The sequence below is a fragment of the Mugil cephalus genome, chromosome 8 (assembly GCF_022458985.1).
Source record: "Mugil cephalus isolate CIBA_MC_2020 chromosome 8, CIBA_Mcephalus_1.1, whole genome shotgun sequence".
NCBI lineage: Eukaryota > Metazoa > Chordata > Actinopteri > Mugiliformes > Mugilidae > Mugil > Mugil cephalus.
Window position 1 is genome coordinate 11,457,493 of NC_061777.1, and position 23,675 is coordinate 11,481,167.

The 23,675-nt window shown below is 42.7% G+C and overlaps 1 protein-coding gene across 2 annotated transcripts in view; it reads right to left on the reverse strand.

The window, feature by feature from the left end:
- Positions 1 to 23,160, reverse strand: part of ccser1 (coiled-coil serine-rich protein 1) — a 118,463-nt gene extending 95,303 nt beyond the window's left edge. The window contains exons 1-6 of one of the 2 annotated variants that reach the window (XM_047591489.1): positions 22,872 to 23,160; positions 16,948 to 17,980; positions 15,899 to 16,316; positions 12,277 to 12,461; positions 4,591 to 4,681; positions 1,889 to 1,994 (exon numbers count right to left, since the gene is read on the reverse strand). In XM_047591489.1, coding sequence (XP_047447445.1) covers positions 1,889 to 1,994; positions 4,591 to 4,681; positions 12,277 to 12,461; positions 15,899 to 16,316; positions 16,948 to 17,955 — 1,808 coding nt within the window. In that variant the 5' untranslated portion in view covers positions 17,956 to 17,980; positions 22,872 to 23,160. Of the gene's footprint in view, positions 1 to 1,888; positions 1,995 to 4,590; positions 4,682 to 12,276; positions 12,462 to 15,898; positions 16,317 to 16,947; positions 17,981 to 20,607; positions 20,826 to 22,871 lie in introns of those variants that run through there. The other variant, XM_047591490.1, reaches the window with a different exon arrangement.
- Positions 23,161 to 23,675: the final 515 nt, after the last annotated feature.

Sequence of the window (23,675 nt, forward strand, 5' to 3'; positions counted from 1 at the left end):
GTAATAATTATCAGCTGGCTTGTCAGCCAGACGACACCACTGCTCCATGTGTTAACGCACGTCTCTGCAGAACACTTCAGTGTGTGTCCACTAAGACGTCCCCTGATTCTGAGCACAGAGAACAAACAAGTGTCCAAATCAAATCAGGTACGAAGCCGTCCTTGGCAGCAGGACTCAAACGCAAACTCTGATTGTTCCCTCTCAGCCGACGGCTACGAGAAGAGGAGAACAGAAACACAACTTACATATTTATTCAAAGAGAATTTATTTATTTATTCATTCATTTATCTACCCTCCCTACTTTCAGACTCGTCTCAGAAGGAGGCTGAGATATTAAACATGTTGTGCGTTTACACAGAACATTCAAGATCAGCAGTTCCTAGAATAGACAGTAACCTTCTCTCTTTGTCTCTCCTGTGGTAATTGAGTGCGCGGCGAACAAAAAGCCATACTGCAGCTGTAATGCAATGAAGGCATCCTGTGCAAAAGATAAATGCCCTGAGGATAAGTGTATCAAAACACATCCTTAAGCTCACCATACGCTCCAGCTGTACATGACTGGATCCTGATTTAAGCCAGCCAGCGCCAGGCCAATTTATCTACCAATTTATCTACCACCTTTTGCTTCTAAAACCAGTTATGGTTTTGGTTCTATTATGCCCCGTCCATTGCGTTGCAGATGGTGTGGCCCCGACAGAGACGTGAGCTCAACATGCTTAATTCAGTCAGCATGGGGATTTATTAAGAATGCAATTGTGACAACCGAAATCTACAGAAGAACTATGGCAACTTCTCTGAGATGTTTGGAACAACCTGCCAGCTGATTGAGTGCCCTGTAAAATATAGTGGGAGGACTGGGGCAGTTTTAATACTTAGGATACCGTAATTCCCAATATAATAGTGAACCGTGAAGTTTCTGTGCCGAGTTTAACGGCGGGATAAATAAAAAAAAAAAAAAAATGACCGTCCGCAACCATTTGTTTAGCAACATGTCGCCTGCTTGCTCAGACGAAAACACCTCCGACAGGACAACACATCGCCGTCGCCGTCGCCGTCACCCAGCCACAGCACTGTCTGAAAGCAGGATCCAAAGCCCGCAGTCAGATCCAGACATCAACAGTGACGCTGCATGAAAGGGTATTGAACATGAACCGGCTGAATCACAGAGCCTTGAACTTTCTGCAGATAGTCGGACCTCGAGGGCAACAGAGAGACGCTTCACAGCGAAGGCTACCTGTACGTCAGATTGGGAAATGAAGAACGCAGTTATCCAAACCCACCTCCCATATTAAAGTCAGGACAGCATTGTCAGTCAGTGCAGTGTCCCCCCTTCTGGGGAAGGTCAAAAAAGTAGTGGCTTTTTTTTTTGTTTGTTTTTTTCACGGACGCGCCACAGCCCGCCACGAAACTGCAGCGGCAACTGAATGGAATACCAAAATATTATTCAGACTTCCTGGGCTGAACTTGGGTCTGTGGGCTAACTGTATAGTAGCATCCCTTGTTAATGCTGCTGCAGTTGTAGTCTAAGTCGTAGCCTACGCGGTTGGTCTACTCCGTTACTTCGCACATTTATATTTGTGCACTCGTGTGTTCTGTAATTACGCCGCTAAAATACTCATCAGTGAGTGTGTTGAGTTTCTGAATGCACTTCAAACATGGCGATCAATCTGTTGGGAGTTGAAGCTGCTAAAAAAACGAGACACACTTTTATTGATTGTTTATGTACGAGACAGATCCGACAAACGAGCATGAATACAGCTTAAATGCAAAGGGCGGTCACGCCATTTTTTTCTTCACACTTCAAAAAGCATCCTCACCTTCCACACACATTTTTGTACACAGTCCAAATGAACCAGCACAAAAAAAAAAAAAAAAGCCACATATTTACCTCTGATTGTTTTCCTTCCCCACAGTGCGATCTCCAGATGGGTCCATTGGAGAGGGAAGCAAGTTGAGACAGGAGGCCAGGGATTGGCTGGAGTCTTCTCTGGACACTGTACAGACACAAGTAATCATTTTATAGTTTCTTTATTTATTTATTTATTTTTAAATCCTAGCTGAGCTGAACGTATTTCAGCCAACAAAATTCAGAAACTCCCTCTTTCCGTTTCCTCCCAAATTGAGTTAGGGCTATAAAGCATGAGTCATGTCACCGAGCAGCTTATTAAAATTCAAAGTGATGCAGATACAATCGGTTGACTTAAAAAATGATACGTCTGCAACCGTATGTTTAATGGCGCATTTGACAGAGGAACGTACAAGAGAGCGGAGCACACATGATAAAGCCGCCGTTTTTGCATATCTTCATGTCTCAGCAAAGGTCCCCCCCTTGTCTTTCTGCCCCTGACTGATCCCACAGGGCATGAGTCACAGACGATGTAAGAACACAAACCCCAGCGGCTGAACACTGTTGGCTATAAATTGCTGTGAAACCGCTTGCTTTTTAATAAAGGCTTTAATAAGCCACCTGAGAGAGGTAAAAATGAGAATCACCATGGGAGTGCGAGGCGAGCGTGTGGGGTTATAGGATGGGTGTGGGTCATGTCGTGCGCGTCCGCATTGTGTATACTGCCTGGATGTGTGTTCCGGCACATGTCCTTAAATTAGTCCCTTTAATTTGTGCAAGTATGAGGAAGAACCTCGCTTTTCTACTGCCAGAGCAAAGTCTTAGTCCCTTGACTTTATGAGAACAATTCATCAAACCTTTAATTTCATGCTAGAGTCTGCAAACCATTAGGTCTAATGACTAAGCATGCAGGCTTGTGTGTTAGCCTGCGTATTAATGATGGTGTCTCTGTTTGCTGCGCATCAGCCGGAGCCTGTAGAGATGTTTTCAATGAGTATAGTTTGTGTGGGTGTGTGTGCGAGTGCTCGGTTCAAACTCAACCTCTCTCCCAAAACTCTCCAAACCCCACGAGCGTGGTAAATCTCGTTTATTTGGGCCCAAGCTCCTGTTGTAGCCTTTATTCCTCAGGGCTGTGGAGCATTTTGCTTTATTTGACTGCAACTGTAATAGTCCTTGAGGCCATCTGGGACTTACATATGGCCTAGAGATAGATGAATCCAACCTCACATTAACATATAATTTGACTCAGAGATCTGCTGGATAAGAGACAAAGCTGGGGATGGGTAGATCACCCCATCACCGTGCTTAACCTCAAAAGTTGAGCTGGGCGGTATACTGATTTTTTTGTTGTGATATTAATTTTTAATATACCGGCATACCGGGGAATTTCATTACACAGTGTACGGAACCTTGCACCTCGAGACACCGTGCAGACCTTCTAAACACGCACGGTGCGACTGTGTCTCTGCCAAGTGTGGTGAAGATAGAAAGGTCAGTAAAATGAAGTGGCAGAGCGTTGAGGACTTGTGCCAAAAAAAAAAAAAAAAAGGTGCTGTGTCGGTCGCTTTGTCTGTTTTTTTAGGGTGATCAGACGTCCCCGATTTACCTCTGACAGTCCCTGTTTTAGACGACCTGTCCCCTGGCTAAAGCTTTACCTGTCCCAAAAATGTCCCCAATTTTAGCTTTTTATGAATGTAAAAAAAAAGAGAGACTACAATTATTACGGTAGCCGGTCGTGCTGCTATTCACGTTACAGACATGTAACATTGTCCCTGTTTCTTCACTGCATCTTAATAACATTTGTTTTATTTTATTTTATTTTATTTTTCAGCTGTTAATGTCGGCAGGTTTTCACATCAGCAGGCAGTGCTAACACAGCGCCATGCTAAATATTCTAAAATATTTAATCATCACAGTAAAATAGTCCATCCTTAGTCGATCGACTGTATTAATTCCTCGCTCAAAAATGTTGTGAATAAGTTTATGCATGAAAAACAAAGAATACTGTAATACCGTCAGAATGTTGAAAACATTTTTGGTAATACCGCCCAGCCCTATCAAAAGGCGTGGTCCCTGTATCCGGGCAACAAAAAGGGAGGATGATGACATTTCAACCTTTTGTTTACTGTATTATTACAGTATTATATGCGTTATAGGAAGGGAAGCCAGGGTTGCCATGTTTGGCGATTCATGAGTAATCATTCTCCGCTGACAGTCACTTTTCAACAATGCGGCATGTCAGAAGGAGTGTGACTGAAATGTCAAAACAACAAAGGAGATAAATCGCCGAAAATGAGGCAGCTACATCAAAGTGGCGGCACACGTTGAAAGAAGACGGGAGAATACGGGAGGTTGCATGTTTTAAGTTGATGGAATAGAGGCGGTTTAATGAGGGGAAAGGGAGGCAGAGAGACGAAAGAAGCCAGGTAAGAGAGAGACAGAGAGGGAAAGACAGGAGAGATGAAGTGACTCAAATCAAGAAAGGAGGAGAAAATCTGCCACAGTGTCAGAAATTGTGAGCAGACATTCCCTTGAATAGAAGATGAAGGTAAGTGTGTCACACATGATCTACCGTTTGAACGCTGAGTTTCTAAGAACGCCAACGGAAAACAACCTAAATGTTTAAAACTGTGACATGCACTGTTTACAGAATATAGATCAGCTGCTAATAGGACGAGATTCTGCATTTGAACATACACAATATACCGTACCTACATAATGAAAACAAACGAATAAATAAATACCATGTCGATGCCGTTGATCATCGGAGAGGTCCAGATCTAACATGAGATCGTCCTCATCCAGTTCTGAGGACCCCAAGTTGTTTAGAACATCCTGACGAGGAAAAGCAGAAGCAATTAAAACAGATCGGACCTAGTTGCCAGTTCATTAGGTACACTGGTGAAAATGACCTGCGCAACCTGCACACTGTCCTGCATTCGGTCTTAGCTCCATGGCTGTCGTAATGTTTTACGTTGAAACAGTTTAAAAAGGTAGAAATTAAGCTGCAGGATCATGTGTGCTTGACTAAAATAACAGGGTGTGCAACACAATACTAGTTAATAGTGCTACAAACCACGGCCTCCAAAACAGCTCCCTCGGTTATTTTTAACAAATGCTGAATACCACAACCTTCCTTAAGCTGACGTTTAGTGCATAACTGTTGAGCGTGAGTTGTGTGTCTGTTCACTCGATAAAATAATTAGTAATTATTACCAAAAATACGATTCATGTTGAAACACAAAAGCTGATCAAAACAAGCTCTGAAAACAATTTCGTTCGGTGCAATTGTTCAAAGATTAATCCAGCAGCTTCTGCGAACACTGAGGAGGAGAACTAGATAGAATACTAATTAAATACAGATAGAGACATTACCTGAGGAGAAAATGGATGAATTATATAAATATTATTATATATTTTTTTAGGGATTTTTTTTTTTTTTTTTTGCTCGTTTTCTTTTTGCCACTTCATCTGCACTTAATGAGATATTTAGTCCCTCATCATTGCATCCGAACTCGTGAAAACTTATTGCCATTCTCGTTGTGCGGGGCTGATTAGGGTTTAGCTGGAGAAAGCAATGACTGTGCCAAACGAGGCTGTAGTTTTGTGTAACATCTGTCAGCTTTCCCCACGCTTCACAAGCAACAAAACAAACAAGAAAGAAAACTGCTGTACAAACCAAAAGGAGAAAAAAAACAAACACTCGACGACAAAGAGGCACCGCCAAAAATCATTTGTCTCGTCACTTGTGCAGGCACCGAGCATTACTCAAACAAAATGAGCCTTATTAACGCTAATAACTTGGCATTTCGTTTTTTTATTCCCACTACCTTGCAGAGAACAAGGTGTACTGCGCCAGTAGGATCCAATTAACAGCACTGATATCCTTACTCAAACAAAAAAGTAACGCTGCAGGAACACTGAGTGTTGCTAAACTTTACCTTTAACGACCTAAAATAATTGCTACACCCTACCAGTGGGCCGCATGCATAGCAGAGCAGGTGAAACTTCTAAAAGAGAAAAAAAGTGGAAACTCCTTTGAATTAACTTGGACATCTTAGTCCTCCAAATTCCTGAAATAATTCAACAAAGCCACGCAAGTCTACATTTTGCAAATGTTCCTTCACCGTGGGTGGCCCTGAATTATCAACAGCATCGACATTCAAAATTTTGCAGAGATAAGATCCAAATCCCCTGTCGTCTTAAATGGGCTGCGGCCGCACGACTGTGGTGAGTCATGCTTCATCTCTTAATGCCCCAAGATACCCTTCCACCAGATATTCTCTTCTAATCTTCCACTAAATGCTCTCGTGTCCTGTTGTGACATTACAATGATGCAGCGAGATGACGTTTCCAAAACCAATGCTGCCATCTGATGGTCGTACGAGGAAAATCGTCCACGGAGAAAATAAATAAATAAATAAATAAATAACCTGATTAAATCTTAACCTTGACTATTGTAACTAACTGTAATTATAAATGGTTGGACTAAATTGGTAAAAGTTGCTTAAGAATACTGACTGACTTAAATGCAGAAACAGTTTTAAGAGGAACTTAGATGACCACAGTTTCACCATCAGCAGGTTTTCCTGAACCCAAGAGAAAATGGCAACACAAAGGTCAAACTAATTACACATACATTTTTTGTTACTTATTTATAAAACCCCTGAGAAAACTATTTGTTTTAATGAGCACAACAGATTTCCAGCTCGTAAAAAACTAATTATTCACTGTGAATAGAGCTCGACATGGTCCTGGATTAAACTTTGTCCCTGAAATACCTTTTCAAATAAGCTTTTTTTTTTTAAACAAATGTAATTGCTTGCTTCGGTTTTTAGAGCATCTAACACCGGCTTGCAGATACCTGAACGAAAGACTTTAATCAAAACGAAATATAAAGATCCAAAAGCTACTACGCGCCAGTCTTGTCAAATATATTTACAGATGCAGATGGATCAGAAAAATCCAATAACCAACTCTGTTCGGCTCTCATCTCTGTTGTTTGGACGTACACAACCACCCGGCCTCTCTCTGTATTGATCCCCTCATATCTGAGTGCAAGAGCCTTAATACCCAGTGATATCGCAGGCTATTCCCCCACACCTCTGAAGTTCCAACCACCTAAATCTCCCAGGCAATACAGCACTACACAAAGCCAGCGTCGGCTATGTATGAACATGTCATATTGCATCGCTGTTTTTTTTTTTTCCCCCTTCAGTTTTTCACCAGGCGCTCGGTGCAGTAAACATCAGAAAAAGACCAGAGTGCATTTCGGTGTAATGCACCTGAACACAAGACCCCATTTGAGGCATTAAAGCTAATAGCTGAAAGGTATTGGAAAAGAAATGAAGGCCCATGCCGTGTGATGCTACCGCACCCAGACTTCATTTGAAGCTAAATTACCCATCTTAACGCGGCCCTCAAAGCACAAAAATGTGTTAATATTATTTTACAACGCGGAGATGTCACCTTTTTACCGCACTTAGGTGATTCGAGTGAGCATAATCCCAGAGTTAATAGAGATGATATCAGATTCAGTCTCATTAAAGGATGGCTCCGTCTTTTAACTGCCAAGCAGGATGACACAAAAAAACACGGATGAGAGGAAGCAGGAGCTTATTTCTGTCCATTAAACGCCACCGGTTTCTGTTGACACTCTGTGTATACAGTCTATGAAAATGACATTTGTTCAGTGCTTTCGGGTGACAAATCCATTAAGATCAAGGAAGGGCGATTCGGCTTGGCGGCCAGGTATTATGGCTTCAAGCGATGGAAAATACTGGATATAGACTAACAAATGACTTTCATTCTGTCTGAGCTGACGCGTCACAGCCAGTTGTGTTTACAATGCGCCCGAGGGTGTAAACGATTGACTGTCCGGTCAAAGCGGAAATCAGTGTGTTGAATAAAAGCTGCATGAAGGAAAAAAAAAAACAAAAAAAAAACTCAACACCGTCTCACAGTTTATCACACGACGTTTGTCATTTTCTAACAAGTGCTTTCTCCCGTCATCATAAGAAAATAAGTCATCCCAGGGCAAAGCAAACACCATTTTCACATGCAATAAGCGCGCCGTTTAAAATTTAAGAGACACAGAACCCTAAATCCCAGTGCTTCGTGCTGTCGACTGCTCTGATTCCTTATATTTCACCGCGACAATAAGATTTAGGCAAACGCTTTAACTCACGGCTCTATAAACTAATTAGAAAACGGTGAGGCTGACTTGACTTCTCTAATATGTAGTCGCCTTCAGACGATGAAGAGACCAAATATAACAGATTAAGATTTGTCAGTCTTTGTGCTTGTGTCTCTTTTGGTCTGTGGTACAATTTATGTGAACCTAGCACTGAAGCTGCTGATTATATATATCCTCCACCACACACGCCTCCTTCAAGCGTGTAAGAGAACCTACAATAGACTCTAAAATAAAAAAAAAAGAATGACAAACATGTGGTCTGTTCATTGAGAGCTACTAGAGAATTACGATGATGGTAGATGTCACGGACATCCTCCATTTAAAGATATGAAAGTTTGATTTGTTTTGATTTGTTCACGGCGCAGTTGAGACAAGACATCCTCAACCAATTCATTCTTTCTCGGTGCCGCTCAGTGTTTCACTATTTGACTAAACATATTACACGTAACTAGATGAACACAAGGGGAGCATTTACTCACCGAATACATCGTTTGTAGCTGAGACGCATGCGTCTGAACGTGATTGCGTTTCCACAACAAAAGTGACGGGGACGTTCCATCTTACAAGAGTCGTAACCACTATTTGTCAGGATATCTGACAGGTAACTACAATCACAGCAGGATGAAATTCAAACTGCTGCATTAGGCCCGCGTTGTCTGATACTAGGACGGCATTTCTGTACAAATGCTCACTGTCACTCGCTTCAGAAACGTCTGATATCAGATATATATGAGACCGCGTGAATCGTGAAAAGGATGTTGTTTTATTTTTTCCTCCTCCTGTTTTTACCAACAGCCGCCCACTTCTCCGTGGTGAGGTTTGCCACTTTTTCTCTTTGAGTCACCAGGACATTTGAGATTTGCCGGTACACAACAAGCTCACGGCCGCTGAGGACAAGGTAGCAACATTAAATAAGATAATAACACAAAATAAAGGTTGTCTAGGTTGTTGGTGGTGAGCAGAGCACTGCGTTACGTAAAGCCTTTAAAAAAGTTTAACAAAACCAAACATAAAAGCGTGCGATGAATGGAAGCAACAGAAGGAGTTTACAGAAGCTTTAGCGTCTCATATCAGGATCGATTACAAGTATCAACCATCGGGCTGCAGATATTTTTTAAAGTACCATTACCCAGCCTGTACAACACCATGAAACCCGACTGTTCATTTTACTGTAACGTGACGCTGTTCTCATATCGGTTGTTGTTCTTATTCTATTCCTCTGCTCAGAAGCTCTGCTTTATCGTGAAGAACGGTCACGTAAAATGGTGCAGTGCTCCATAAAAAGGAACTGTATTAAAATAAAGGATACTCGACTTTTTTGGCGTAACGCTTTCATTGTGAATGCTTCCCCCACTCACTGCCGAGCAGTGGCACTTACAGTATCCGCATCTTTACACCCTGCCTCTTTGTTTCATTATGCGTGCCATATGGCTTTAATAAAGAAAAACCATTTTGGAATCATGTTATGTTTTGGTTTCATGTAGGGAGGGAAAGAAAATGATGTTTATGTAAAAAAAAGAAGCAGAAACACTCATAAAACTGAAAAAAAAAAACAAGACACTTTGTTGACAGTAAACTCCCAGGCTCACTGATACAGACTTTCACCACAAACTAATACTAGTGCTGTTCATGTTACATCATTTTGGTTAATTTAGCCATTCGCACCAATAACCGCAAACGGCTGCGTAGAAGTTGGTGATGTTTTATTTAAAGTGCAGCGTGTCAGTCGTGCATCAGGAAATCTAGCCTCTCGGCCGTTGGGCACCGAGAGCATTTTACACCAATATCTGCAAACACACTCATTGTTTTTCCTCTTCAAAACACAACCGTCTGGTCGTGGATATTACGAATTCCGTCTGGGGAAAGGAAGCGAGCCCTTATCTGTTGTATGATTAATACAAGTGTCTCTTTTGATAGCTAGCCCTTACAAGGCTGCAATCAGAATGGACGATATGAAAACAAGAAGCAAAAAAAAAAAAAAAAAGAGCTGCCAAGAAACAGTAGATATGAATAAGTAAAGTGGATTGAGGTTGAACTATTCTGCCGTATATTGTATGTCACTCAAACTACCAACAAAAACGCTTGTTCAAAGTTGCTCGGCACGTCTCGGAGATAAGAGAGAATTTCTTGAGTATGACAACGTCTTAAGTAATTCTTTTTTTGGCGAGCTAGATTTGAGTGTAATCACTGTCAGTGTGTCGCAGTATTACCACAGCTGTCATTGAGAGATATATGAGCCAGCAACAAATAATATGCTGGGAAAATAGATAGCTTCCCGAAGGAATCTGTGATACAATTACGGGAACGAACAGGCCAAACAGCTCAGGCACCCATAGACCTGCTCCATTTCATTGAGGTAATTCAACAAATTAGTTATCTTGATTTGCTGTATGACAATTATATTCTTTGGGCTGTTATGACAACACAATAACAATTATAAAGCGTAGCTGCCTAGCGCGTCCCACACGTCTCTTTAACACATTAACACCACTGTCATATATATATGTATATATATACACACACATATATATGCATATGCTCAACAATGAGCAGCTGAAGATGTTGTTCTTTGCATACTTTTATTTATTTTGTACATATTGCAAACCCACTCAGGGAAAGGGAAAAGATAACAAACTAAACTTATTCATTAGCTACAAGTGCCTTCAGCAGGCCAACAAACTTCCGTGAAGCTTAGAGTGGTGGTGCATAATTAAATATACTCTTCCTCCATAATGCAGGCCCCTGAAGAGTCCTTCGCGGGCGCACAGGTGGAAAGGAAGAGATTACAACAGGTTTAGCGAAGTGTATGTCAAGAGGCAGTCGCGCTGTTTGTGGCGCACAGCAACGTGCTGCGTACATCCCCGCGTTTTTAATCTCCGCAGAAGCCTATAGTCCCTGGTAAAAGAAATGGGATTGACTTAAACTCCTTCTGAACTTCGTTGCGTGTGGTCCTATATGCAACAGTGACAACCATATTCCAAAAGAGCAGGCAAGCGACTGTAACTGAAGCACGCAACAACAAACACTAGCGTAATATCAGCCAGACTGAGCTAACAAACAGGATACAGTACAATAAAATAAGCTCGTTTAATATGCAATATATAATATATTATATAGATAAATTCCTGGAAAAACCTTTGACTTGACCCATACACAGCTCCAGATCACGATTAAAAACAGCATCTTAAAAGCAGCTGCTTGAGCAGCTGTGTGTAACTGTGGCCCATTACATCTGCTTTTTAGTCCCTTCTAAGTGACTCATTGTATTACAGCAATAGAGCAATGGAGAAGTTGCTAGTTTCTCTATAAGAAAAGTATTATTACATTATTCTTGTCTAAAATGTGGTTAGTGCCAGTGTTGCAGTTAGTAAACGCAAACATTAACAGGTTCCTATGCACGAGGATTGTGATATTTTTACATTGGATTCTGGATATTAGATATCTGTGAGTGACTATACAGTTGCATCTGCAGTCCTCTCTTCCCATGTGAAGCTGCGTGTGCGACTGTGCAGCCCAATAACCTTTGGAGAACCGGGTTATTTCGATTGCATGTAAAGACGGAAGGCAAGAAGATGAAATTCGCACGCTGCCTTACGCGTTCTTGACGTTGCGAACACTGTGCAACTGAATTACTCAGGAAAAAAAAAAAAAAGCAAAAGCTCCAGTGTGCACCTTTTCACCTCGACACAAACAGCACCCAGAATGTGTGCATAATGTGCATAAGAAGCAACGGAAAGAAACTGAAGTGAAAACAAATTCAATTTCTTCGAGTATGAACAGCACGGAGAGACACACACACACACACTCACGCGCACAAAGAAACACATAAATATCTATCTTGTTATTCTGCGTGTTGGACAGATTAATATTCTCTACCGGACTTTTATTTCCTCCATTAAAGGTTAGGCAATTTATTACTGACCTCTAAGTACACAGCAGTGTGTTACTACGTGTACGTGGACATTTTTCATTCCAAATGATTTTAATTTCCTCTCTATTGCTTTTTCAAATCATGTTATGATTTATTCGTGGGCTTTATGCAAAGTACTTTAAGTGCATCAAGAGTGCAAACATGGACACTATTCTTTCCATTTCATACTACATAATTTCATAATTAGTGTCAATAAACTAAACTAAAACATGGAGATGATAAACGTTTTACATTTTAATATTGATGATATTATGTAGAGGGTCGGCTTCTGAGAAAATAGCACACGCTCAGCTGAAGACCTACCAGACTTCCCAGTTTAGATGAGGATGAGTTGTTCCTGTGTTTGAGGAGACCACATCCCTCCATGCCCGGGGCCTCCCTGTGGTTTCCATGGACACGAGGACCACCAGCCCCCTCAGACGAGGAACGCAGGCGCCTTTCCATCCGCATCACTTCGTGGTAGGGGCTCACACTGCTGCACAGAGAGGCTGGAGGAAGGTGAGACGCAAAGAATCACAAAGGGAGAAGTGAATCCAGGCGAAATAGTTGTAATTGCGATTCTACAAGCAGAGATATAATCATTTTTTAATCGTGTTTCTAATACAGTCAGTCCAATTTCCTTTAATTTCTTTAATAATAAAAAATAATAATAAATGATAAAGCAGATTTTAACTGTTCAGCATTTTTTTTTTTTTTAAATAAGTTCCAATTTTCTTTTCACATCTTTTCTGCTTTATTGCTTTTGCTCAAATGGTATTTATTGCTTTGTAATAATTGAGTTTAGTCTGAGCAGCTACGCCGAGACGTCTGCGTGACAATAAAACCAGAGAACGGATATGTAATTTCAGAGGAAATACATCTTCAGTGAGACAAATGAAAATGCTTTATTTAGATCCACTGACGGATGCAAGCGAAGACGGAAAAGACGACTTCCTCTCACTGAGCAACAGGCGATAAAATAAACAAACACCTTTCGCCGACCATATTCTCTTTTTCTCCCTGTAATAAATGCCACACACACACCAAACCACACACCGCAATATATATACCCTATGTGTGTGTGTCCTACTTCTGAGAACTCAATCTCAACAAATCAGCATGTAGACAGTATAAAACCCAAGAGGCCTTGTGAATACAAAGTCTCCATCCAGCTTTTTTGCTTGAGGATGGAGCTGGTATCACACAGGTCTGAGAGAATGAATACAACAAAGTTCAGTCGTAGCAGAGTCCAACAGCTCAGCCCTTCTTGTTTTAATGGTGCCGGTATAGTTCCCACTGCCTAATAAAGCCTAGAGTGTCAGTACTATAAACTAAAATAAGCAAAGAGATTCCTGGCAGACAGGTCCTACAAACACGCCAACGGTTAAAGGCAGCGAGACAACAAGCCGACAATCAGGCACGAGAAGATAAAACATGAGAAAATAAACTAAACCAAAAAGCTCTTCTTATTTTACAACGCACACATGTTCCCACAACCACACGACCATCTTGAATAAAGATCAACATGAATCACGAGAGGCCATCTTGATGCTGAGTAATCCCCCCTGACTTCTTAGCCTCCGCGCTAATAGAAGCCCTTCCCGTTTCCCCTCGGCTGACAAACACACACTCCTCTCGGCCAGACAGCGCGTTCCTGGCTGTTCTCTTCGCAGCGCGTTCAAGAGCTTTTGGTTCAGACGCAGGCGACGTCACAGTCGGCCTCCGTTGCCAGTAGACCTTTGATATCGGTCCAAGCCAGTAAAACAGTTAAAGTTCTCCCACAGAGTCTTAAATAATTAAATGCTCTCTCGGAAAGAAATTGTATTTCTGGGGTGACTCATCTACTACTACCGCCGAGGTGGGTGGACGAGGAAAAGAAATATAAGACTCCAGCAACAAATTTATTAGTCGAACGTAACTACCACAATAAAGCTTTAATTAAGCGGTATCTGTGCTTAAATCTATATAAATATCCATTAATTAGAAATTCAATTTCACCGCTATTCGCATGGGCCTAGCTTTAAATGGGGACCTCCGGTAATTTGTAATAACTGCGGAGTTTGCCTGTGTCCTGAATCTGTGATTTGAAAAAGGAAAAGAAAAAGCTACAAATGAACCGCTGTATTTCTCCAAACCACAGAGGTCCTGCGACGATGCCAAGTCTGGGGGAATTAGCACCTTTGTTATTCGGAGGGTGTTTTGTTTTGTTTTTTCCGGGAGCGTCTTACTTTCTCAGCAATAACGGAGGCTGCGAAGGAATTATAAATAAAGCGCGGGGCAGTTTTTGTGCACAAAATTCACAGAACTCAGACCCATTCACAGAAAAATAAGCGTTTCAGCACATTTTAATGCTCTGGATTTAAGTTACCGAAGCACTAATGTTCATCACATTGGGAAAGTTATAAAATGCTGATTTACATGCTGCAAGATCATTTTTTTCCCTCCAGAATTTCACATTTCCCCATCTCTAACTAATGCCACAATCATTACTCTCACTCATTTCACCAGTGACATCTGTATTTATACTCTATATTATATTTTCATTTCATCCTTTTTTTGCACGATTCAGCTCAGTTGTTGCACCAGCCACTTGTCATGTCCTATTTTTCTTTTTACTTTACTTTGTATATACAGGCTTGTATATTTTATATGTGTATAGATTTTTTATCCTCCCTTTTAAATCTCAACTTTTCCCCTTTTTTTGTATAGTTGCTGCAACGTAGGACTTTGAGGAATGTAATTTCAATCTTGTATATGTGTTGCACGTGTCAGAATTGACAATAAAGATGACTTTGACTTGACTTTGATAGTTTCAACTACAAGCATTTTAAACGTTAGCATTAATGACATGTTATATCTGCCGTATTCTCATGTCTTTTACATGATTTGCTTCCTTGCGTGTCGCTCTTGTTTTGGTCCCAGAAGAACGTTTGGCCAAAAAGTAAAAGTTCAAGTGAGAACAATAGCAACAAATCACTTCTGGTTAAGGAACACGTTATAGGACATCGTTCAAAAATACCTGTCTGAAACGTTGCTAAAAGGAGTGACAGCTACAAGAGTTTCTAATCTGATCTGAATATTTTTGTAATGTTTGGAAACATTCTCATTTAAAAACTTTAAAATAAGTAAATCACTTGGAAGCTGGGAAAGTATTACGCTCCATACGTCCGAACTCGTAATCACGTAGTCTTCAGTTCTCAAGTGGAAACGAGTTGAAAGTACAATAATATTTAAATTCAGCTCAGCGCCACCTCCACTCACCAGTTTCCTGAGGGGGAATCTCTTTGAGAGGCTTGGTAATGAACTCTCAAAAATTTTAATCTTATTCACACTAGTTCAGTCGTGCATGAGGAAGCCGCAAAAACCAAACAACACTGAAGGGGCATTGGCACTGCATCACTTCCACCACCTAATAAATGTTTGCTCCGTTCAGTAGAGAACATTGTGCATGAAATATTTTTTTCATACAAAGTACAACAGTAACTGTATATTAAGCATAATTTTCTTTATAGGTAGATTTTGACCAGTTGTCGCAAACAAGTACCATTATGGTAAATGTACATATTTAATTTTGACAAATTAATTAATTAATTTCTGCATATTCCTCCAATTTGAACATGAAAACCATCAAATGAAAGCTGCTCTTCACACGTTTTTGTTTGTTTTGGAAGAAACACACACACCAAACTACACATCTAAGTCAACAAAAACAGTGGCAAGGAGCAGGCTCTATTTACAGCAAACACGTAATGAGAACACACTGTATCTGTTTTCGCGATAACATACCTCGTCATCGTTTTCACTGAGACCTTATCACAAAAGAAAGTCAAACGAGCATGAAAGAGATGTTTTGAGTCTGTCTCTGTTATGAAACAAGCTGGTTCTGTGAGTCCCACTGTATCATACCTCATGTGCGTCTGTGGCTTGTGATCTGCAAGTTTCGTACCTGTGTGCGGTTTCCTCAAGTGAGAGGACCTGGGTTCGTGGCAGCCGCAGAAGTTCCCCCTCTCTTGAACAGAAAGCGTGTGCCTTGCCCTCCTCTCCGACTGCTCGGGGTTCGAGTGGCAACCCTCGCTGCGCACCACGCAGGCCTCGCTCTCGCTGGTGGTCTCCGTGTGGTAACCCGCCCTCCTCTCCTCGGCCGCCTCCCGCCTCGTCTCCGCGGACACCTCTTTGCTCGCTTCCTTTCTTTCCTCCTCCCTCTCCTTCCTCTCTTCCACCGATTGTTCTTGGGGAGGCGGGCAGGGCACAGCTGTCTCTGGCTCCGAGAGGGAAACGGCAGTGTCGTAGTCTGTGTTGTTGGCTGTGCTGGTGTCGGGAAGCAGGGGCTTTTCGGCACTGGACTGGGCTGGGGTGAAGAAAACCTGAGGGGAGGACATTTTATTGAGAGCGCGCAACAACGGAAAGCGTTTCCCTGGCAAGTCTAATGAGGCAGTCGGCGATATACAGAATGAAAATCCCACTTTGGGCTCCTCGGGCACTTAAAGCGGGCATGTTAAGACAGATAAGTCGAACAGGATTTACTGCTCAATGGACGAAAAAATCAAGTACAGGGCATTTTTTTTCAAAAGCTATAAGAGGTAAATGGTTTCATTTTTGTAGTACTGTCCTCTGTCAGGACATAAATGAATACATTCTTTGAGGGAGGGTACGTCACGGGCAGAAAGGTGTGAAATGTGAAGGGCAGTTTGCAGACATATGCAGGTTTTCTATGCCTTTTAGCTTTCACGCCTCGGCGCTTTCAATAAAACTCTTCATGCAGGGTGCTCAGTTTTTATGCCACATTTCACGGACTCCAAACGGGGGTCACAAATATTCCTCCTTTATGGTCGTCGCTCCTGACGTCCAGCGGCACCTGTGGCCGCATTGTGGACTCCGGAAGCGACAGCGTTTTTATCTTCTCACGAACACATTTTTATTTGTAGGTGTTTGTAAGTGTGTATCGCTCAAAAAACTTTGTATTTTGTATCGTTAAATCAAAAAACGAGCACAAACCTGGGAGGTAGAGACGACTACGTTGGAGTTCTCTGGAGCAGATGGGGCTTCCGGGGGAGAAGCGTCAGCGGTGTCGGGAGCCGGCCCGGGCTCAGACGCAGGTTCCGGGGCTAAACCGGACGCAGGGGTTGGCGCTGGTGGCAGTACATCCACCTCAGATACAGAGTCTTCCGTCATGGGCATGAACTCCGAAGGGGTGATGGCCGTGGTCCGATCCTCTGATATCATGGGGGACTGGAGCGAGCTCTCGCCGCCGGCGCCGAGCAGCTCGCCGGGCCACGACCCCGGGGTGAGCCCTCCCGCCCCCGGAGCAGCGACGGCGGCGGCGGAGCTCGGCGGCTCGAGGTTCACTTCCGGAGGCCTGTGATGGTCAGACGTGCGGGAGAAGCGGTGGTGAGCCGAGAAAGACTTGGGCAGCAGCTGCTTCTTCTGGCGCGACGAACGCCTGTTGTTGTTACTGCCGCCGCTGAAGTCGTCGAGGAACCCGGAGTCGTCTCCTTCATTGGCCCCCGAGCCGCTTATACAGTTGATGAACACATTCCGATTGGTTGAGGAGGAGGAGGAAGCTTTTTCGAAGTCTTCGGTCTGAGAGCGCGTGATTTTCTTTTGCTTGTGGCTGCCGAAACCGAACGAGTGCCGCGACTTGGGGCGTCCGCCGCCCTCGCTGAACCCTGTCGATACCGAGGCTGTTATCGTCTGCTGGTTGTTACCGTTGGCGTCAGTGCCCTGCGGCAGGGGAGGCGTGAGGTTCAGGTTGATCGGCTGGACGCGCGGCTCGCTGTTCCGCTTAGCCGTGAAACTGAGGGAGGGAGCGCGGAACAGGCTCCGACGCTTGCCGGTGCTGCCGGAGCTGGAGTTGGTGCTGGAAGGCGAGGAGGTGTGGACGCCATTTCCCACGCCGCCCGAAGATGGAGACGAGGGGAGAGACTCCTGCCTCTTGCTGCTGCTGCGGCGGAAGATCGGCAGGCGGGAAACGAGCGCGGAGCGGCGTGAGCCTGATTCCCCCATCGAGACGCTGAGGCGGTGGCGCAATCTGAGGGGACAAAGAAACACTTGATGAATATAAGATGCGGAAACAGTTGCATCGAAGTTAAACATAGTATGGCATACACCCCCTTTGCATTACATGAGTGACACAGCTCTGAAGTCACAATATCCTCTCTAAGGCAGGCTAAGCATCCCAAAAATAAACAAAGTGCATAAACTAACCTAAGCAACCCATACACAACCACACGGAGGAGGATACACCGTTTCCAAAAAGCTTCAGAGCACTGCCTATTTGAAGTGAGAAAAGCCAGGTTAAGGGCTCACATTTCACACGCTGAATGATTCACAACAAGTTCCTGCCGCATCTTCATCTGGCAGATACTGCTGTTGCAAACTGAGCTGTCACACGCGAGTGTAGATTTTTGCTTTTCGGGCAACGGTTGCGCATGCATTAATAAAAAGGATGTTTACTCTGTTGCTGCCAGATTCTCCCTGTGAAGTAAGTGTGATGAAAACATTGCAAAGAAAATTTAAAACATTATAAAAAAAAAAGTAAGAAAAACATACTTTCACTACACACTTTTTGTCCATACCTAGACATAGTTAAGGTAGTTTCTTTTGCATCTATAGATGCATCCCACAGATACTTGATCAGTTTGGGATGTAGGTAATTTGGAGGTCAGGTCAGGTGTTGTTCATATTTTCTGAGTTGTTCCTCAACCGTTTTTGTGTGTGTGTGTCTGTGTCAGGCTGCATCCTGCTGGGGATGGTTTCTGCCATCAAGGAGTGTCATTACTATGTGGTGGGAGGGACCTGGTCTGGTCTAGGTGGGTTGTACATGTCTTCACGCACACGAATGCCAGGTCGGAAAGTTTCCCAGTAGAACAGTGTATTGCCACAAAACGGTCAATGTTACTTACTTCTCCTGTCGGTGGTTTTAATGTTATGGCTGATCAGTGTATATGACTTCAAGATATCAGATAGTATGGGTTCATGAAGTGGAACAGGAACCAGATAAAACAAAAGAAAACATAGGCAAAGAGAAGAAACTAAATACAAGAAAGTCAGCTTGCAATTCCTCAAAGTTTCAATTAAAAAAATAAATAAAAACACTTTGCTGTGTCGCTGTATCGGCGAAAATAATAAAAAGTGGAGGCAAGCTGAACTTTGATCAGTTGCAGGTGTCTGCCTAAGTTTTTAAATGGCCATTTTGCCAATTAGTCAGTGAAAAAAGTTGCTTTTAACCCAGTAATCTGAACACATCATTACATTTATGAAAACATTACATTTGTGACATAAAGCTTATGCTTATATTATACACTTGTATAATATATAAATTATATATGTGTACCTGTGATTATTACCGGTACGAGATCTGGTCGACTGGCTTCACTACACGCTACATATTAACATTTATTTAACAACTAAAACGTGGAGAGACAGGACTAACCCAGGGGAAGAGGATGCCTATCTTGTACGGATGCACAAATAAAAAGAGCTGATTCAGATACAGTCCTACCGCTCTATTCTCACAAGCACAATAAAATAATTTAGTGACAGTGAAGCGTAACAGGCAAAAGTCCAACTGGAACTTTAGACAAAGAGAAAAGAGAGAAAAGTAATGAATAACCTTGATTGCCTGTCCAGTTGCTCTGCCTCTGACCCGGACTGACTGTCATTAAGGGCAAGAAAATATCAACCTACGAGAGCGACAGTGGAGTCCTCGTAAACGCTGGAGAAGCCACGTCTGTCTGTGAGAGCCTCTCAAGTGTTTTGTTTTCGCTCTCTGTGTAATAAGCTTACATTAACACCTTTTACTGAAGTGGCGTATCAGTGTGCCGCCTCCTTCAAAGTATATTTGATCAAGTTCTCAGGACGATGCAGATCCTGTTTTCATTACTGGTTAACTCGGCGCAACAAACCGAAAGGTCCATAAATGTCAGAGAGACGGGAGAAACATAGCAACACACCAGCACATCCTGCTTTTCTTTGCTCTGCCTGGCCCGATAGATTTCTTGTCAAACTCTCCCTTTGCGGATAAACGCGCGTGGTTTGGTTTTCACCGCACGGTCGTTTGACCAGGTCATGGCACTCTGACCTGAGTCATTAAGACGACATAAACATCCCCCAACCAATTAGACACAGATTAAAGCAGATTGAGAGCAATGCCTCTTGTTTGTCTTACCAACAAGTTCAATGAGAAGATTATTTTAAGTGATAGCTTAGGCGCGTAAAGCCTTATGAGCAGCAAAGTTACGCAGATACATCATATCTTTGTTGTAAAAACCTAACCCGGACCTAAAGAAGAAGGCAACCGTGGCGTTGGTAGAGATGGAGAAGTCTATATGGAGTTTGGTGAGAAATCCGAGGAGGGGCTCAAAAACTAAACTCGGAGTTCAGGAGAAGGATTACAGTCTATACAAGAAAGGATCGATGTTGAGGACAAACAGGGATTACCAGTGGTGTGGCTTCTCCTCTCGGAGAGTTCTGTAGACATGGATCGGTTAAATAATGGATTATTGACTTTAATTTGTGGAAACTTCCCTTCAGCAAAAGTGCAAGAAGGCACACTAAAGGCATACCATGCAAAGAGAGGGAAAATAGGGGAAGGACTCCACCAGCGCTTTCGATTACTTCCTCTTTGCTCAGTCACAGTAAAAGAAGTGAGACTACCTGTGTTGGAGAAGCAAAACTTCCTCTCAATTCTTCTTCCCCTTCTCCTCGCAGTTACTGATAATGTCGCCGTGATGAATCACAAAGGGTTGAACGAGGTCGATCTATTGACTGACTTCCATTTAAATGTGGCCTGACTTCAGTGAAATAAATAAACATAGCGTCATTCGGAGACAATAGATTTGTAAGACCAGACTATCTTGAACCAACTTGTCAATACGCCCAACACCGTGAGACTCTGGTTAATAATCAGCAGACTGACGTCCTGAACATTTGTCAAAGTGCCAGCTTCCGTCTCCAAGCAATTTTACACGGATACACAATTATCTGACGGCATAAAAGAATATAAGGCGTGTATGGTGTGTGAATACCTGGGTGTTTCCCATAAAACAGGTTCTTGGTGGGATCGTTCTCACAACCGTAAATACATATTACACGCAAACCATTATCTTCTGTTACTTTTTTTGGAACGTTCCATATGAGGCAATGGCTATACTTAGTACTAACAATACTTAATCTTGAGATTATTTTTAACACATGTACCACAGTGCCTCTACAACACAAACTGTTTTTGCTTTGGATAAATTTTCATTGCTGCTGGCTCAATGCTAAGTACAATACTTTGACCCAAATACTTCTATAAAGTGGTTATGACTTGTTTTATAATAAAGGGCTTGAATATGTTGGAACAATATCTACACACAAACTTTGCAGATCCATGCATTCACTCTTCTTTAAACCTACAATATTAATCTATCCAAGAAAACGCCTGGATGACAAGAACTTTACTCAGCCTATGTTGACAGTGAAGGGATGCCACAAACGCACACCTCTCCAGTGTAGTCAAAACAACATGCCATCTTGAGCAACAGGACGCCTACTTAACCACGGAGTGAAATGACAAAAGGAACGTCTCGTCATCGGCCCTATAGGGAAACTTTGCTAGTGTGAACGCATCTTGCTATAACCTTCCAGGAAAAGACTTCTGCTAGTTGGAACTGCACAGGAATCTGACTCTACATTTAAATCCTGCATATGTAAACTACGGTGACTGAAAACACAAAGCACAACTGAAGGAAACACATGCAAAGCACATGCAGGAACGGGGAAAAATCTGATCTTTCCAATGCGATATGAAAACACCAACAAAGCACAGAGAAATGAAAATGGGTATTTAAATTAAATTAAGATAGAACAGTAATAACAAATGAAACAGAACTATGTAGTACTATACGTAATGTTTAGCTCAAACAAATATGGTATTCAACAACAATGTCAGAAGTGGATTAAACCATGCATACTGATCAACGCGATCATATAATACTCTAAAGTGAATGAGAGATGCTTTTTGTCGAAAACTGGTTAAGGTTTGGACTTTTGTTTGGCCTCAACAACTCTTATTTAAAGATCTTCTGGGGCAAACTCGAAAAAGAGACAGTGATTTGCCTAATGTATGCCGCGAAGCTAGCATCCTAACTCCCTGTTTTGAATGTGTCTCCAGCTTCAACAATGAATGAGCATTAGCATGTTGTTGCTAAGTGCTTAGTAACCTTAGTAAGTGACGAAAACTCCACACTTTTTCCATTCGTTTTAGTGCAAAGAGGAACAAGGAAATTAGGGTAATGTTTGCACTAAATAAACAAATGCAGTTTTGGGTACATTGCTGTCTGCTGTTTAGCCCTGGGGCTCAGTGTTGTGTGCTGCCTATGTCTCTGACTAAAACAGTGGACAAATTAGGAATAACAGTTACTCTTCTCGCGTAATTTTCGCAGTTTGCGAATGCATGCTGTGGGCCAGATTAGACGCTCTGGCAGGCCGCTTTTTTGCCCGAGAGCCGCATGTTTGACACCTGTGCCATGGCTGCTCATCATAAGGAGCAGTTTGCATGAGGTGAGGTGCATAGACCTAATTGTATTTTAACTAGCAGCTGTAACAGCAGCAGCAGCAGGGGGAGGAGGAGTAGGAGTAGTGGCAGCCCAGGAGGTGGGGGGGGGGGAGTACGCCGACAACTGTCAAATCTAAAACGTCAACAACGCTTTGAAGGCAGCCCGACCTTAAATCCCGGCTAGCTAGCTGCGTCAACCCCCTGCGACATCCTACCATTAAGATAATGTGTGTCGCTTTCTACGAGCCGGAGAGGTCCGCGGCGGCCGGAAGAAATGCTGCAGGAGGACCCGTCCTACCGTCCGGTGCTGGTGGAGGCGGCCAGGCCGGCAGCAGCGGACAAACACACACGGACACGTCCGTTCACGTACGTACGTTACCTTCAGCGGACTCCCAAGTTCACGCCGAGGCCCCTCGGTGCAGAAACGGGCGGACGTATCTTCTCCCTGTGGTCATACGAGTTATTATATCCCACACGAGGATGTCTGGAGCTGTACAGCGGTACCGAAATCGTACTGAGGTAGCACCTTGTGTTGCACTGACGCCAATGTTACACCTCCGTGACGTGGAGGACCTCCTTCCTCCTTCTTCCGCGTTGCTACGACAGGCCGCGAGCGTGCACGGCGTGACGTCGTCACTCCTCCTCCTTCTCCTCCTCCAGATCAGCATCCTTCAACTGGTGGATGGATGGATCCATAGTTTAATCTATAAATATAATATATACTCTTCTCATAGATAGATAGATAGATAGATAGATAGATAGATAGATAGATAGATAGATTATGCATGATCAGTGTATATTTTAATTTTACACAAATAGACACATTTAGTACTTATTCTAATTTATTCATTTATTTATTATGTTTTATGTTTAACTTTTACATGCTGACTCAATAAAGTACGTCACCTTGTCAGTTCATTAGGTACACTAGAGTAAGTGCATTTACATATAATATTTCTGCACTAACCCCCCTTCATGACTGTTAATAATGTTTACTTGATATTCGAAAAAGCGTAAAGAAGGTAGTAATTCAATTGTATGAAGCAGTGAAACTGTGAGCCTAAAAAAAATGCATTTTAATATCATAGGTCTACAGTAAATCCTCATTTATGACTGTTATAATGTTCAGCTGGTGCTCAAACACTGTGAGAAAGGTGGTAACTGTATGACCATTTTGGATGAT